Here is a 17,969-nt window from a genome sequence, read left to right on the forward strand (position 1 = left end):
CGCATGCGCGCTACCTCGCACGGTATTGTGGTTGTTGTTGTTGTTGTTGTGAAAATAAACGCTCTCGGTGCCGATCAGCCTTCAACATTCTCGTTCCAAACGTCCAGTATTCCTTTGTTTTCTTTATTATAAATATCAAAGTGGCATATTTACAGTGAAAAGTCAGTAGGTCTTGATCGGGTACACGAAACGCTGTTTTTTTTTTCACCGTGGCGTGAATGGGTTTGTTAGTTGATGACCAACATAGCTAATGTTACTACAAAATAAATAAATGCGTGGACGTTAATATTTATTTGTTTAAATTAACTTTTATTTGCTTAATTTTAGAGACAAACATTTGATGCCTTGAAACAAATGTGGCGCACTTTTATCCTGCAACACTGGTCAAAATAATATCAAAATAATATCATATTTACAAATGTCCAGTAAATAATAAAAAAATAAATAAACAGTTATTTTGTAATGTTCCACATCTCATGATGTCACCAAAGAATCAGCACTAAAACAATATAAAACAGACAAAACAGTAACTGATCCTAGATCTGTATGGAGCGAAATTAAGGAAATATAACACACTTACTCGCAAAGTACTTAAATAAAAATACATGATTTTTAGAAACTAAATAAACACAGAAACTAAAGCTGTGGAAAATGTATATTTGTCGCATAAAGTAAAGAAGACAGCCATCATAAGAAACTCAAGTTGTCATTACATACTGCACATGCGCGGCGGCGCGCGTGTAATTTCTATTTGGCTCAGCAAGTGTCCCGACGTGTCTTTTCTACTAGTTGTTTTGTAACGACTAGTGTCGTTTAGAGTGGGTCGTTTGAAGCCGAAACTTTGGTTGAGAACCTTCTAGTAAGTTAATCCTTTTTTTGTTCGTGTTCCGTCGCTTATATGGTTTGGAAACTGAGCTGAATGCAAGTACTCTGGTTCGGTTGTTAGCCGTGCTAGGTGTGTGAGTGAACAGCAGTGACAGGCGTGTGTGCGTGATAGGGCGTTAACTACATAGTTGTTTACTGTTCTAACTGATTCATGTGTGTCTGACTGTCAAAATATACGCCGCACCATGTAGTAAATAAACATATGAATTAGTCTGAGGAAGTAACTGGCTTGGCTGCCATGCTATTGTAGCGAGACTTTCCTTTTAGGCCATGTGCATTTTGAAGCAGCTCAACGCTGTCAAGTTTGCTTTGTTGATATACAAATGGCATTTGAATCTTGTACACCTTTCTAGTCTCTTCAATTACTTGATGATCTCTTTCTCTGTTATTTAGAGTAACTATTTGACCACATGAGATGCAGTGATGGCATCAGAGAAGAAGCTGGACACAGAGACACATAAGACACATGGAGCATCATCATCCTCTAAGGTAAAAAAAAAAAAGCCATTTTTTTTTGGTTGCTTTGCTCTTTTAAAGTCACCGTGAATTCAAATTTGAACATTAAAAAAAAAAAAACCCGGAATATTGCAGTATTTATTATAAATTATTTATCTGTGCACATCATATAAAAAAGCATGTGTCCTTGTAATCTTATTCAAATTGATTTCCCCTCCCTCTTGCAATGAAATCTCTTCTCTTCTTTGATGACTGCCGTTAGGGCGGCACAACTTGTCACTCACATGAGATCACAGCAATAGCAAACCACAACGATACAGCAATAGCAAACCACAACGATTCAACAATCTAAACATTTCCCAATGGACAAATCAAGTCCCGTCCTACATTTTTGCAACTTCCGTTTCATGCCAACTTTAAATGCAGTTTTAGCCAGAAGTTAAGGTGTTTCTCTGTTGATGTAATCTGTATACTTTTTTTCCTCAAGTCTGCCCCTGTGAAGCCAAACTACTCATTGAAGTTCACCCTCGCAGGCCACACAAAAGCTATTTCATCAGTGAAATTTAGCCCTAGTGGTGAATGGTTGGCCAGTTCATGTAAGTAGTGCTTGTTTGTTTTGTGTTGTAACATTCAATTGTAATCTATAAAACAGCAAACCAATGTCTGAAGATTTTAAAAATGACAATCTCTTTTTCAGCGGCAGACAAGCTCATCAAAATATGGTGCACTTTTGACGGAAAATTTGAGAAGAGTCTTGCTGGACATAAACTTGTGAGTTTAATGAAAATTAAAATGATAGTTCACCCAAGAATGAAAATTCTGTCATCAATTAACTCGTGTCCCTCATGTTGTTTCAAACCCATTAGACTTTCGATCGTCTTCAAAACAGGTATTTTTAATGAAACCTGAGAAATTTCTTCCTTTCTTTTTGAAAGTCCATTCCACTAAGACTTTCACTCTTCAAAAAGTGCTTAAAGTTATCTCAAGTATGGTTGAGCTGTCATTGACCGTATTTCATGAGCTCTATGTCCTTTGATCAATGTTTATATGTACATAAAAGCCTAAATTAAATATGTTCATCATATGAAGCAATTGTGTATCTTGGGAGACTTTAAAGGGATAGTTCACCCAAAAATGAAAATTACCCCATGATTTACTTACCCTCAAGCCATCCTAGGTGTATATGACATTCTTCTTTCAGACGAATACAATCGGAGTTATTTAAAAAAAATGTCCTGGCTCTTCCAAGCTTTATAACGGCAGTGAATGGCCTTTTCTGTTTTGAAGTCCATCAAAGTGCATCCATCCATGATACAAGTACTCCACACGGCTCTGCGGGGGTTAATAAAGACCTTCTGAAGTGAAGCGAAGCGTTCGTGTAAAAAGAATATCCATATTTAAAACTTTATCGACTAAAATAACTAGCTTCTAGCAGACGGCCTACGCAAGTCGATTTACACCAAAAGAGTTACACTTGACTATGTATGACGTAGGATGTAAGAGTAGCGTAAGCTTTGACGCCTCTCACGGTTCAAACAAACAGGGCTGGGCAACAAACTCAAGCTCCTCCGACATTGTGACTGGTGTTTTGTTCTGCTCTATCCTCTGCGCTTCCGCGTTCGTCATTACGTTGAGTGTCAGATCAAGTGTTACGGCCGTTTCACACCGCAAGCGTGAGCGGCACTTGAGCAGCGCGTCAGCGTAACTACATCGTCACTGCAGTTGCAGACGCGTGAGAGTATTCATATCACACTGGAAGCGTTTGTACAGTGTCACAGCAGCGGCTCCAAAGCTATATATATAAGCGAGCAATTCTTTACAAAGACAACTATACATTTGTTTTTAGAACAATGGTCATTTATAACATTGATAGTCTTGAAAGTTTGTTATGGGGAGGTGTACAACATTCGCATATAAATGTTAAACAACAAAACAACCCAGAAAATGGCTCCAATCTATTAGTTTCATTCATACTTTCGATATGTTTACAAGACCGCAAACTCCGCGGATAAAAACAAAACACACAAAAAAACCACACACTCGGGTTTGATTTTGGTTGTGCTAGCCTATGTAGCTGTCTGTGTGTTACACTAAAAGAACGTTTATATTATAATTTTTTTTTTAATATAATACACAACTTTCACCCAAACTGAATAATTAAAAACAAGTTTTTACCGGGTAGCCTAAATCTTCTATAAATATTTTTGAATCTTGATTTTCTTTTATTTGCCTACTCAAGTTCTTGTTAAAACTCACTAGACATGCTTATTCTGTGCATTTTGGGCACTTTTTGTGTGAAATCATATTTATTGTTGTCCATCAAAAGTGTGCTTTCACTTTAATTTAGCGAGAGCAGTGCAGCAAAAACAGACTCGACACCGAAACCCCCGCTTCACTGCTGCTCACGCGACGCTCCTGCTCGACGCTCACGCGCTGCTCCTGCTCCCGGTCTGCCAATGCACTCATTGATTAACATGGACGCCGGAAAAAATACGCGCCGCTCACGCATGCGGTGTGAAATGGCCGTTACTCTTTCGCTGTAAATCGATGCGTATCGCCGTCTGCTGGAAGCTAGTTATTTTAGCCAATAAAGTTTGAAATATGGATATTTTTCTTACACGAACGCATCGCTTCGCTTCAGAAGGTCTTTATTAACCCCCGCAGAGCCATGTGGAGCACTTTTATCATGGATGGATGCACTTTGATGGACTTCAAAATAGAAACCGGCCATTCACTGCCATTATAAAGCTTGGAAGAGCCAGGACATTTTTTTTATATTACTCAGATTGTATTCGTCTGAAAGAAGAATGTCATATACACCTGAGGGTGAGTAAATCATGGGGTACTTTTCATTTTTGGGTGAACTATCCCTTTAAGAATATTCCTGTTCCAACATTTAGAGATCATATTGTGAAGTGTTTTACAACCCTGTGTTGTATTTGGCAGGGAATATCAGATGTGGCCTGGTCTTCAGACTCAAATCTTTTGGTGTCTGCATCAGATGACAAGACACTAAAGATCTGGGATATGAGTTCGGTAAATCTTTTCATAGATATTTTAATATATATTCTGATGCTGTAGGTGTCACCCATATCAGTTTCTGAGTTTTGTCTGCAAATTCTCTGTCATGTTTTTAAAGGGAAAATGTCTAAAGACACTAAAAGGCCACAGCAACTACGTCTTCTGTTGTAACTTCAACCCACAGTCGAATCTTGTTGTTTCTGGATCTGTAAGTAAACAGAAAGATGGATTATTTTTTAAAATGCAAAAAATAAATATGCATTTGAGACAACGATTACAACGATATGTCATTTAGTGATCGAGTGGTGTGGTTCATGTTGACAGTTTGATGAGAGTGTACGGATTTGGGATGTCAAAACTGGGAAGTGTCTGAAGACCCTGCCAGCTCACTCGGACCCAGTCTCAGCGGTAAAAATTAATTCCTAAAAAATGGTTTTGTTAGCTTTCATGCAGATTTTGATGATGTCATTTTCATCTAATGTTTCCAGGTTCACTTTAACAGAGATGGATCTCTGATAGTATCCAGTAGCTATGATGGTTTATGGTAAGTTGAGTAGCGCCTTCTATTAAAGTGCCCCTATTATGCTATTTTGAATATTATTCAAATGCAGTGTGTAATATAGCTGTTTGTGAATGTAAAATGTCTGCAAGGTTTTAAAGATCAAAGTGCGCGACAAAGTTATTGTCTCAGCTATTCCAGTCTCTCTTCATGTTACATAACTACGTAACAATGTAACAAATTAGCAAAATTCCAGCCTATGGTCATCATTGGCTGCCTGTAAACAACGTCTACTTTGACCTGCCCTCAAACAATGTAGTTGTAGCTGAGGCCTGGAAGAGTTTGGTTTGTGTTGTTGACATGTCGAGATGACGCTGTTTTTAGGACTGCAAATCAACTTTGCTTGCTCTTCAAAAGCATAAGAACTTGTGCTGGAATTGATATGAAAACGCCATCAAGCCTCCAGAGCTGAAATTCATATATGGTAATAGGCGTTTCATTTTCTGACATGCACTGTAAGCTGTAGACCAACAGACTGGGCCTTCTAACCAATCAGACCAGAGTAGGCTGGCAGTAATGAGAGATTTAGAGAGACTAAATCCTCAAACAAACTGTTTTCAGACTCTTTGTAAAATTAGGTGATATGCAATGTATATTATGATTAAACTGTATTATGAGCAAACCATAATTGTATGAGTCAACAAAATTTTAAAGGGCTGAAAGTAATTTCAGTGTTTTTGGTAACTTACTCAAGACCACCCCCATCTATTCAACCACATACCACCCTCTGTCCAAAACCCTGCCCTCCAAAGGCATGTCAACAAATCCAAACACGTAAAAGGCAGAGTGGCATAGCACATTCTCTGTCATGTAGAGCAGACATACTAAACATTTACTTGCAGCACCTCCAAGTAAGCCACCATCCTTACGTTTGATTCTTTAAGACCGATGTGATGTTAATATTTATCCATTCATGTTACTTACTGTATTTCAGTCGATTGTGGGACACTGCTTCAGGACAATGTCTGAGAACTCTTATAGGTATGTGACTGTTTTCTCTGTAGTATGTACCATATGTGCTGATGAAGCTGGTGAGCATGATATCAAGTTTTCCAATTATAGTTGGACTTTATTTTAGATGTTCAGTGTAATTGTGGTGCCAGATTGCAGGATGTTGTGTGGTGCATAATTTGGATAAATGTGGCCTCTCTAAATGCAAATAAGGAGAGTCTGTTGATAGACAACTGATCCTTTTTTTATTTCAAGATGATGACAACCCTCCTGTCTCGTTTGTAAAGTTTTCTCCAAATGGAAAATACATTCTAGCTGCAACACTGGACAAGTAAGTGAACTCATCCCCCTAGTGACTCTTTATTTGTTCCACTCAATGCAGTCTCTGAGACTAAATTAATTCAGCAAAACTGTCAAAATTCCAAACAGTTCTAACAAATGTATAATATAAATATTATGGGAACACTATACAATAAGGTCTCATTTGTTAAAGTGCCCCTAATGGTTTTTTGAATATTCTTTTTCATGCATAGTGTAATAGCTGTCTGTAAATGTAAACGGTCTGCAAAGTTGTAGTGGAAATTGTATGATAAATAAAGTTATTGTCTCCCAAAAGAAAGAATCGACTCTGAACCGCCTAAATGAGCCGTCAGGACTTCGAATCCCAATCAGTTACGGCTACACGTCACTAGCCAACACATTTGCATAATGCCCGCCTATGTTCTACGTTGTCCGTTCACAAACAACTTGACCCGCAGGATTCGCAAAACGCTTGCTCTTGAAAGATGGGTCAGTACCCACTTTATTTGGATCAGCTTGCTCCTCAGAATCACAACCTGTATGTATGCATGATTAATTATTAATGTATATATTTTCTACTGGGTGTTCAAAATTAGTAGTTTTGTGTTTTATATCGTGTAGGTCTCTGGCAGTGTTGGGGAAGTTACTTTTAAAAAGTAGTGTAACTCGTTACTTCTTACAAAAGTAATCCGTTACTTTACTTAGTTACTCCGTATGGAAAGTAACTTTTTACGTTACTCGTTACTTTTACGTTACTTTTATCTTTCTTGACTTTGGGCAGAACCCAATATCTGTTCCTAAATGTGTAGGCCTACATAAAGTTCTACTATGCATAATGCCATAAATGCATAATGCATTTGCAGCATTTATCAAAATTTTGAATATGAAGAAATGCCCGTTAATGGATAGGCATATGCATGGGCGGCGCTAGGGAGGGGCTAGAAAGAAAGCCCCCAAGAAAGACCAAAGCACCCCGTTAGCACCCCCAAAAATTATTTCTGGAAGCAATTATATTCAGGCTGTATTCTATGGAAGTCCTGAACCGCAAGGTGAAGAAAAAAAAAGATAACTTATTTTTATCTTGTTATTTCGACATAATAAGGGGATATTTTAATCTGCATTGAGCCAAATTTAGCGTTCTTCTTATAATGGTTTTCTATGGGAGTAAAATGCTTAACGTGTAATTAAACACGTTGCGTTCATATTCTGGGCTCATCTGATTTTTTGTACATAGTATAGCCTACTTTATTATGATTTTAGTATCATAATGATTAAAAAAAGCACGCACAATTATCCGTGAACTTGATAAATGTTGCAGATATGTTTTACTATGCACGTAAACAATTGCCTTTCAACTTATGAGTGCAAAATTCAGAATTAAATGAATGTGCAGCAATTTGTACAAATAGAGAGTCTAGGCCTACTATACGTGTTGCAGCCATTAAAAAAAGCGCATTTAGTTTCATATTTGTTAAAATATTATATAATGTTTTTTTTTCTCCTATGTTGATTATGAAAAGTGAACAGCGTGAGTAAGATGGATGCGCAATATATCGGGAGACATTGAGTGGGTCAGACATGATTTTGACCACTTTAAGATTAACATTAAGTTTTGTTCTGAAGAAAGCCTTTCTTTAAAGTGAATTTCGTTTTGTATAAATTGTATCTTAATTTTAATAAATTTATCAACCAATTGCCTGGATTTAATAAATAAGAAGCAAATATAGCAGACAATATAATCATGACATAGAGGCGCCGGCGTGGTCACTTGTTGCGCGTGAACTGGAGCGCACCTCGTCATAAATTAACCGAAACTCAGCGTATGCCTCACATACATGAGAAATATATCTATATATAGAAAGCTTGAAATGTCTTTAAACGAAACAATTCAAAACGAAAAGAAATAGGCTACTCTCTGATTATGTAATCCATTGTGCATTTCTCTCTGTAGGCGTTCACTACGGAGATGGCGATCGCTGTCAAATCTGTCCCTTGGAAAAGTAATGTTGCGCCAAATTGAAAAAGGAACTACGTTTCGTTACCAAATTTTCAGTAGTATCGCGTTACACTACTTTTTTACCCGAAAAAGTAGTTACGTTACTGTAACGCATTACACACAACACTGGTCTCTGGCTAACTCACGTTATTACTGTCTTACTGAAATAGTTAATGCTAATCAGCCGTGTGCCACTATTACCTAAAAATGTGTCTATTAATGCAGATTGTCTGTCGTTACTACTTTGAGTAATGATGAAGAATTGAGCAAGATTTGTTTTACAAAACTTTAATGTTACATCAGTCATTCACATTAGTGCTCCGCTTACATGAGCACTACATGCTTGCGCTGATATTGACGCAGTTAATGATACAGTTTAATAAATTAGATATATACACATCGGTTTGTTGATGGACATACACTTGTTAATGCTGATGGTGAGGAATTAGTTGCAACTAGGCTTGGGAATCGGTTCCAGGTTCCGGTTTGGAACCGGTTCCAAACGTTCCGATCCATCGGAATCGTACACGTCCACACGTTAACGACTCCACTAACGATTCCGGATGTTCCGTTCCATCCATTCCCGCGTCGCGGCATGACGTTACAGTATGCGACAGGATTTTTAAATCCCCCAAAAGCGCGATGGCTACGAGACGTAAACGATCGAGAGAGTGGCTTCATTTTAAATGCAGACCGGGGAAGCAAATCTGGGCGACACAACCCCTCCCGTCATTTCAGCTCCAATGACGGCACGGCATCAAAACAATGAAAGCATGGCGAAGCGGCTCTCCACGGCTCTGCTTTCGTCGGCGAAACTCGACACTATAAGGCAAGCCCTCAGTACCGAGCCGAGCAGTTCGCACGTGACTTTTATGCAGTGTTTCCCACACATAGACTAATTCAAAAATAAAAAATAAAAATCAACTCCGGCCGCCACATATTGCGTTTCGTTAATTTTTTTAATCCTATTTAAAACACGCAGCGTATTCTTTCCGTTGTATTTCCTTTCCCCGCTCTCCCTCCTCCCTCCATCACTCACGCGTCTCTCTCACATACACGCGCACACACACCGCGTCTGTCTAATATAATTTATTTTACTGGACAGTTTAAAGCTCATAACCATATTTTGTTGTTACTTGAAGAGTGCAGTGTCATGTGGCATCATGCAGTATTTGTCCTGAAAAGGCTACTCAGTAAATGTCTGTAATTTAAGGTCATTCCTATTTTATTTGTATACATTTTAATCATTAACTTTAAAAGCACACTCTTGTTATGACTAAAATAACAGTAAAGGGTTAAAAAAAAAAAATGAATTCCCAAAAATTAAATGGAAAAAACGGAATTTGGGAAAAAATAAAACGGAATTTGGGAAAAAAATAAAAACTGATTTCATAGGGCCCTAGATATTGCACACTTGGTTTTCATTCTCTAAAACCACTTTAAATTAGACATTCAAAGCCGACAAGTCTCAAAGCCACCCTGTAAGTGTTCAGCAAATGGTACAGGAATCGATATGGGAATCGATAAGGAATCGCATCGATAAGCAGACTCGACAATGGCATCGATATCGATAATTTCTTAACGATGCCCATCCCTAGTTGCAGCATCTCATAATGTACCTCAAACTGAGTATCTTATCACTGAGAAACGTCCTTCTTAAGTCGCCCTTGCGATGGAGGTTCGGGTTGAATAACTAGTTCTTCCAATGTTTCATCATTGGACTCATGCTCCTGATTGATATGATAAAATCGACGCCATCGTTACTGTCTTTACTATGTGCACAATTCCTAAGGACTGAGGAAGCCTCCGGAGCTGAAGTTCAGTTATGGTAATGGGAGTTTAATTTCCGACACGCTGTACGTGGTAGACCAATCACAACAGACTGGGCCATCTGGCCAATCAGAACAGAGTAGGCTCTCGTAAAGGAGGGACTGAATCATCTGACGAGTCGTTTGATGTTCATTGCAAAATGTGGTGATGTGCAATGTATATTATGAGAAAATGAAAGTGTTTTTTGACCTTTGATGCATGTAAACCTGTTGTAGGAGACCTCTGAAACAAAATTAGGAAACTTTAAAATAGCATAATGGGGGCACTTTAACATTAATCAGTGCATTAAAATGCATACGAGTTTTATTTATATATATACACTCACCGGCCACTTTATTAGGTACCCCATGCTAGTAACGGGTTGGACCCCCTTTTGCCTTTAGAACTGCCTCAATTCTTCGTGGCATAGATTCAACAAGGTGCTGGAAGCATTCCTCAGGGAGTTTGGTCCATATTGACATGATGGCATCACACAGTTGCCGCAGATTTGTCGGCTGCACATCCATGATGCGAATCTCCCGTTCCACCACATCCCAAAGATGCTCTATTGGGTTGAGATCTGGTGACTGTGGAGGCCATTTTAGTACAGTGAACTCATTGTCATGTTCAAGAAACCAATTTGAAATGATTAGAGCTTTGTGACATGGTGGAAGTAGCCATCAGAGGATGGGTACATGGTGGCCATAAAGGGATGGACATGGTCAGAAACAATGCTCAGGTAGGCCGTGGCATTTAAACGATGCCCAATTGGCACTAAGGGGCCTAAAGTGTGCCAGGAAAACATCCCCCACACCATTACACCACCACCACCAGCCTGCACAGTGGTAACAAGGCATGATGGTTCCATGTTCTCATTCTGTTTACGCCAAATTCTGACTCTAACATCTGAATGTCTCAACAGAAATCGAGACTCATCAGACCAGGCAACATTTTTCCAGTCTTCAACTGTTCAATTTTGGTGAGCTCTTGCAAATTGTAGCCTCTTTTTCCTATTTGTAGTGGAGATGAGTGGTACCCGGTGGAGTCTTCTGCTGTTGTAGCCCATCCGCCTCAAGGTTGTGCGTGTTGTGGCTTCACAAATGCTTTGCTGCATACCTCGGTTGTAACGAGTGGTTATTTCAGTCACTGTTGCCCTTCTATCAGCTCGAACCAGTCTGGCCATTCTCCTCTGACCTCTGGCATCAACAAGGCATTTCAGCCCACAGAACTGCCGCTCACTGGATGTTTTTTCTTTTTCGGACCATTCTCTGTAAACCCTAGAGATGGTTGTGCGTGAAAATCCCAGTAGATTAGCAGTTTCTGAAATACTCAGACCAGCCCTTCTGGCACCAACAATCATGCCACGTTCAAAGTCACTCAAATCACCTTTCTTCCCCATACTGATGCTCGGTTTGAACTGCAGGAGATTGTCTTGACCATGTCTACATGCCTAAATGCACTGAGTTGCCGCCATGTGATTGGCTGCTTAGAAATTAAGTGTTAACGAGCAGTTGGACAGGTGTACCTAATAAAGTGGCCGGTGAGTGTATATATATATGTATATATATATAATATGTATATTTTTACAGCCTTTATTAAAGCTGCTGTCCGTAACTTTTTTAAGTTAAAAATAATCCAAAATAATTATATTAAAAAAAACATATTCTGCCACTGGTCAAACCTATCTGCTTGCCATAGCTAGATTCAAAACGGTTAGCTTGTAATAATGATTTTAATTCCAGTGGTACTGGTGGGTTTCCGCGGGAAATTCGAGCATGTCTTTGCGTCATTACGTCACACCCGTACACATAAAGAAGGAGTTTCGGCTAGCCGGCTATACTGCGCGTGACGAGATGTTTAGATGTATAGGCTTTTCTCGCAGCACTTTACATAATTAAACTTATGGCATCCAGAAAGATCCAAACAACAATCATCAGTGTCAACTGGAGATTCAGCAGTTATAAAACCCAAAAGACTTCGTACTTCGGATTTAAGGTGGCTAGAGAAAGAGAAAGAAACCGTCTCATGCAAACACAAGGATTTAAACATCGGCGGGGCTTTTGAAAAGTGCGTGAACTCCGTGTTTTGAAGGGGTTCAAAACGGAAGAAGAGACGGCTTTTTTCTGCTGAACAAGTAAGACATTTCAATAGTTCAATCGTGTAACAGTACGTTTTCTTAATTCACACAGTTATGGAGTTTCCTTTGTTGTGCCTTTCTCGTTTTGCTATTATGGAGAATATGAATTCTGAACTACACGGGTAACCATAAAACACATTCAATTTAACATTAGTCACGCAATGCTGATGTGATGTTGTTAACATGAACAATTTGAGAACAAAGTAGGCTATAATTTGCACGGTTGCTGTAAATCGCGTTGATTAAATCTAACGAAGCTTATGTCGAATGCTTTTTCCCCCTTAGTTGGTCAGAACAAAAATGGATGTTACTTACTTGTTCAGAAGACATTTTCTTATGAAAATTCTTATGTTGGTCAAACTTTCAAAAAGTGAATCTGTGATTCTGTATGACAGTATCCACACAGCGCAGTGACTGACAGCAGCACTCGCCTCAAAGCACTGTTCATCCGCGCTGTTTCATGCCGATTTACAACCCACGTAAAGATGATAATTCCGCGAATCACTGCAGTTACAGATTTCGAACAGAGAGATGGCGACAAAGAGGAAAAGCTACGGACTGCAGCTCTAACCTTTGTTAATGTTAGTTAATAAACATGCTCATGTTCATGTTAGTTCACAGTGCATTTACTATGGGTAAATAGATACAACATTCTTTCATTTTCCTTACAGTACCTTAAAGCTCTGGGACTACAGCAAAGGAAAGGTATGTAATTTAACTATAATGATTTTGTACTACTACTGATTGCATTCAAATGAATAGTGTATATATTATACATACTATTAATTTAAAAACATTAAAAAAATATTTTATGACATGTTGATAATGCTAAATTGTATGCATGTGTACAGGGTTGACTATACTTGTGAGGTCCAATTTATATATAAATCTAGTGTTTTGCACAGGTTTCTGTGACGGTTATATTTAGGTGTAGGTCGGGTTAAGTGATAACAAATATCATACCATATATATATATATATATAAACAGTGGATGTCCATGATGTCCTCGCTAATATAGTCAAACAAATGTGTTTACACCTACTTATATAATTTCTGGGTATAAATTGATCCCCAAAAAGTATTAAATCTGGCAAAACCTCCTTTTGGGGACATCCTTATTTGTAAAAATAAGTAAAAAGTAAATACCGTAGCTTTTTTTTAGTTTATAAAAATGCAGAATGTTTTCTGTTAGTGTTAAGTTATAGTATTTCTAATTAGCTGTAGGCCTATATAAAACAATAGAATGTCCACATTTAGTTAAGTAAATTTGTGTGGGTAATTTTTCATGCTTTTAAATGATCTATTGTATATTTTAATATTTTTTAGTGTCTCAAGACATATACTGGACATAAGAATGAAAAGTATTGCGTGTTTGCCAATTTTTCTGTGACTGGAGGAAAGGTAGGTTCTGTTTAACTTTGTCAAAGTATTTGTTTTAATACATATTTATATAGTTATTTTAGTCCAGGTCCTGTTAAGAGCAAGTTTTTTTGAATAACCTGAATCTGTCTTGGTTCCGTTCAGTGGATCGTCTCAGGCTCTGAAGACAATATGGTGTATATCTGGAACTTGCAGACCAAAGAAATTGTGCAGAAATTACAAGGGCACACAGGTATATGACATTTGATTGACCTCCCAGACACTGAAGTCTCTTTCATTTTGTTAACATAAGAGGTTGTAAATATGATGTATTTTTGTCCTTAGATGTAGTGATCTCGACAGCTTGTCACCCTACAGAAAACATCATTGCATCAGCATCCCTGGAGAACGACAAGACCATCAAACTGTGGAAGAGTGATTGTTAAGTTAAAGCATATACTTGAGGCTTTAGTTGAAAGATTCAGACTGATGACTATAAATAGTATCTGTCTTTTACAATGGTTTGATAGCACATGGTTCAGGCTTATCTGAGAGATGGGCAGGTCCTATCTGCTTAGAATAGTGACATCTCACTTATCAGTAAGATTTTCTCCCCTTAATATACTGTATAATCTACTGTAATGTTCTCGGTTCATTTTAATTTATTACAGAAGAGCAAATGTTTTCTATCAGATCATGAATTCTATTGTTTTATGGTTCTGTTTGGGTAAGGATATATGTACTTCTGGTAGGCATACCAAAAATGTATATATAAACGGTTTTGTTAAATGAGAAAATGTCTCTTGATGTACATTTTTGCCTTTTTTGCAATTGTGAATTAGCAATGTCTGTTGGAACCTTCAGTTGTTTCTAAACATAATTTTCCAGCATTTCAGCTTTGAATTAGAAGGTATTCATTCGTCTTAGTCTCAGTTGTATTTTCATTCTCATTTGAGTAGTAGGTTAATCTCCATAAAGTGTATGATCTTCTGCACACTTTGCTATAAGGGTATATAGAAATATCGGTAACACTTTACAATAAGGTTTACTAGTTAACCTTATTGTAACATTAGTTAACATAAACTAATAATGAACTGCACTTATACAGAATTTATTATTCTTTGTTAATTTCAACATTTACTAATACTTTATTAAAATCTTGTTAACATTAGTTAATGCACTGTGAACTAACATGAACAATGTAGGCCAACAGCTTTATTTTTATTAACTTACGTTAACAAAGATGAACAAATACTACAGTAACAAATGCATTGCTCATGGTTAGTTCATGCTAGTTAATACATTAACTAATGTTAACAAATGAACCTTATTGTAAAGTGTTGCTGAAATATCTTGTCTACAAATATCTTGTATATCATCATTTATTCATAATTATCAAATAATTCTGTTTTCTGAAGATGACATCAGCCTTTTTTACAATCTGAAATTTAATAGTCCTTTGAGCAGACATTATATAACAGGTCAATACACAACACAACCTCAATTTGTCTTGTAAAAAAGAACGAGGGAGCCATCCTCAGATCTCAGGTGAGGGTACCACGAAAACAACAGAACAGAAGCCTTTGCAAATAAACCTTTCCCTCAGTCCAGGTTTAAGGGCATGGCTCCAGTTAAAAACGAATATTTACACCAACAATGTGTACAACATGGAACTGATAAAATAATGATACAGAGAAAAAAATTACACTTTGTACAAAAATAGATAACTCTTTTAAAATGCATCTCTTTTGTGTTTTGCTAACGTGTCCTGTGATGGACTGGTGTCTCACACAGTCACAGGGAACTATTACAGATTCAGAGAAAGATGTCTGATTGCAGCTGATATCAGATGTGTATCAGATGGTCTAACAAACCCTGTTTGACGACTAGTCCAACACAGTGTAAACCCAAGCGCTTTACATGTATTTACCACAGCAAGGGGCTTTTTAGTTCTTGTTTGCACATTCGAAATATGCTGGTTTTGGAGAAATGAAAGGCCAAAGACGTTCAATGACAGAACAAACAAAAGTTCACTGATCTTCCCTGACTGCTGATTCAAAGCATGAAAAAAAAAAAAACATGACCGCTATAATTTTACGTTCTGTAAAGCATAGACAATGCTGTTTGTATGCATAGACTGAATACTCTGTCGTCATTTTGCTGTGAGGCCTGGCGTAATAGATTTGGCAGAATGTGTAGTCTAAATCAGCAGGTCTTCTGCATATGTCTGCTAATGACAATTCCCTACACAGTCACATACTTTCCGAATTCCAATAATTACAGTAGTCAACATTTGAAGGGGATCAAAAAAGTTCATCAAAGTTGTCCTAAGACAAGAACGCTTTTGTTCAAAATTAATGTATAACTTTGATGAAAGGTTTTGATCCACTTCAAATGTTGACTAACTACTGTAATTCATCGTCATCATGAAAACACTGGTTCAGATTGGCTCAATCTGCAACTGAGGTTTGATGGGTCAGTACAAATGGTATGAATCTGTAATTATCAACATTTACAGTTTCTTCCTTATGATACAGATAAGACACTGCACAACAGAACCAAAAACACAAGAAAACGTGGGATTTTGCATCAACCTGAGGCGCAGAAATGTTATTTTGCTATGTTTGCCAAGCATTTTATGAAACCCCAACTCTTAAACTGTAATGGCAAATGAGTGCAGCTGCAATGTCACAACTCTTCCAATAGGGGACAGACGTAGCACTTCTTAAACCTCGTGATTCCCTGAGGCCAGACTATCATCTGGATTCCTGTAACTCGATACATATTTACCAAATCAAAAACACCCACTTGCTGGAAATGATCAGATGATATATAAACATTATTGAAAATCTTTGGAAATACTTAATACATATTTATGCTGAATTATAGGCAAAACATCATGAAAAAAAACTTTTTTTTTTTTTTTACACAATTCTAACAATGAATCATTGCATTTTCATCCAGCGTGAGTTCAGCCAGGAGTACACCTGCTTTTCATTCTTTTTTAGACCATTATGTTATTCATAGGCCCATATATCTCCCAAAAAGAAAAGGACTTAAAGCCAAATTGCGTGCAGTTTCTTCCTCATGAAGAGACTTTCAGCATCCTGACGTATGACAATACAACTTGAAAGAAGCAAATTATAAGTGCCTGAAAAACAAACAAATGTGGTCCTTTTAACACTGTTAACACTGAACTCTGTGCTACAGTTTGAGCAAGAGCTTCTAATGGCAGATACAGTGATGTGTTCCTTAAGGACAGCTGCATGAAGAAGTGCATCCGAGGTATTTTTATTTTAATCCTCTCATGAAATCTGAAAATTCACAGCAAAATGATTGTGAGTTCAGAGATGAGGCGGTTTGGCTGTGTACTCAATGGAAAGCAGAGGTAGACCTCTGTAAGGCAGAAGAAATGAGAAACCATACAAATAAAAAAAACTCCAGAACTCTGTGAGACTTCCCAAAGTGCATGCAAACCAGGAAATAAACCTCACTTAATCCATCCTGTATGGTATTCCGCAATGAACAGTTACTCAGTATTTTGTGGATTGCGCAATGTTTTCTGAAGAAACGCCAAGGTAGAATTACTCTCGGTTCAGTCCTCTCCAGTGAGATCAGAGATGTGTCCTGTCCGGCCTCCTGTAGTGTTCTATACATAAGCTGCACCCTCTGTCAGAGGGGCGGAGATGAAAAGAAATCAATCCCTCATGTCATTTGGTGTGGCGCCTCGAGCATTTCCATTAGAAAAGTGTCGATGGGCGTGTCCCCGATTAACTTGAAAAAGAAGAGATGTTCAAGACACTTCAGGCCGATGGAGCGCAGGGCAGGCAGACGCAGTAACAGCTTGGCAAATCTGTTCATGAAACAATGGATGTCAATGTTTGGATTGGCACAGTGTAATACTTAAAGGGCTATTTCACAGAAAAATGAAAATTCGGTCATTAATTACTCACCCTCGTGTCGTTCCAAACCTGTAAGACTTTCTTTCACCTTCTAATTACAAATGAAGATCTTTTTGATGAAATCTGAGAGTTTTCTGTCCCTCCATTGACAGCTAGTCAACTACCACTTTGATGCTTCAAAAAGTGAGATCGTAAAACGTATCCACGTGAATTGGGCGGTTTAGTCCAAATTTTCGAAGGAGACATGATGAATTGATTTAATTTAGGCTTTTATTCACATATAAACATCCATCAACTCACACATCTGTTGTGGTAAACAGAAGCTCAAGCATGTTCGGGGCATTTTTGAGCTTCTGCAAGAACCAATGAGGCGTCAAGCAGGTTCAGTTGAGCTTCAGTTTATGTTCGCTGATCAATGTTTAAATGCGAATAAAAGCTTAAATGAAATCTGTTCATCTCATAAAGCGATCGAGTCTCTTCAGAAAATTTGGACTAAACCGCTCAATTCATATGGATTAGTTTTACGATCACTTTATGAACTTTTTGAAACGTCAAAGTGGTGTTACAGATGGTTCAAAATTCAGCAGCCAGACT

At 37.8% G+C, this 17,969-nt stretch overlaps 2 protein-coding genes across 4 annotated transcripts in view; one reads left to right on the forward strand and one right to left on the reverse strand.

Annotated features, from left to right (window-relative positions):
- The first annotated feature begins 712 nt into the window (after positions 1 to 712).
- LOC130071796 (WD repeat-containing protein 5-like) lies at positions 713 to 14,288 on the forward strand. Its single transcript, XM_056236688.1, has 14 exons — positions 713 to 859; positions 1,281 to 1,374; positions 1,829 to 1,937; positions 2,039 to 2,112; positions 4,288 to 4,377; positions 4,481 to 4,570; positions 4,687 to 4,770; positions 4,851 to 4,906; positions 5,856 to 5,902; positions 6,128 to 6,203; positions 12,786 to 12,819; positions 13,441 to 13,515; positions 13,639 to 13,726; positions 13,819 to 14,288. Exons 2-14 carry the CDS (start codon positions 1,309 to 1,311, stop codon positions 13,917 to 13,919), a joined length of 990 nt encoding a protein of 329 aa, XP_056092663.1. The 5' UTR covers positions 713 to 859; positions 1,281 to 1,308; the 3' UTR covers positions 13,920 to 14,288.
- Positions 14,289 to 16,926: 2,638 nt separating this feature from the next.
- The window catches only part of rxrab (retinoid x receptor, alpha b), an 82,500-nt gene continuing 81,457 nt past the window's right edge, over positions 16,927 to 17,969 (reverse strand). For all 3 annotated transcript variants that reach the window (XM_056236622.1, XM_056236614.1, XM_056236631.1), the window contains one exon: positions 16,927 to 17,326. In XM_056236622.1, coding sequence (XP_056092597.1) covers positions 17,179 to 17,326 — 148 coding nt within the window. In that variant the 3' untranslated portion in view covers positions 16,927 to 17,178. The remainder of the gene's footprint in view (positions 17,327 to 17,969) is intronic.

This window comes from Rhinichthys klamathensis, unplaced genomic scaffold (assembly GCF_029890125.1).
Source record: "Rhinichthys klamathensis goyatoka isolate OS25496 unplaced genomic scaffold, OSU_Roscu_1.1 h1tg000019l_1, whole genome shotgun sequence".
Taxonomy (NCBI): Eukaryota; Metazoa; Chordata; class Actinopteri; order Cypriniformes; family Leuciscidae; genus Rhinichthys; species Rhinichthys klamathensis.

What these genes read in the sequence shown, in the direction of transcription:
- LOC130071796 (XM_056236688.1), top strand. Translation starts at nt 1,309, where the DNA reads ATGGCATCAGAGAAGAAGCTGGACACAGAGACACATAAGACACATGGA. An exon ending in ACTCGGACCCAGTCTCAGCG is followed by an intron (nt 4,771 to 4,850) that starts GTAAAAATTAAT and finishes TAATGTTTCCAG; the next exon opens with GTTCACTTTAACAGAGATGG. An exon ending in GAAATTACAAGGGCACACAG is followed by an intron (nt 13,727 to 13,818) that starts GTATATGACATT and finishes TTTTGTCCTTAG; the next exon opens with ATGTAGTGATCTCGACAGCT.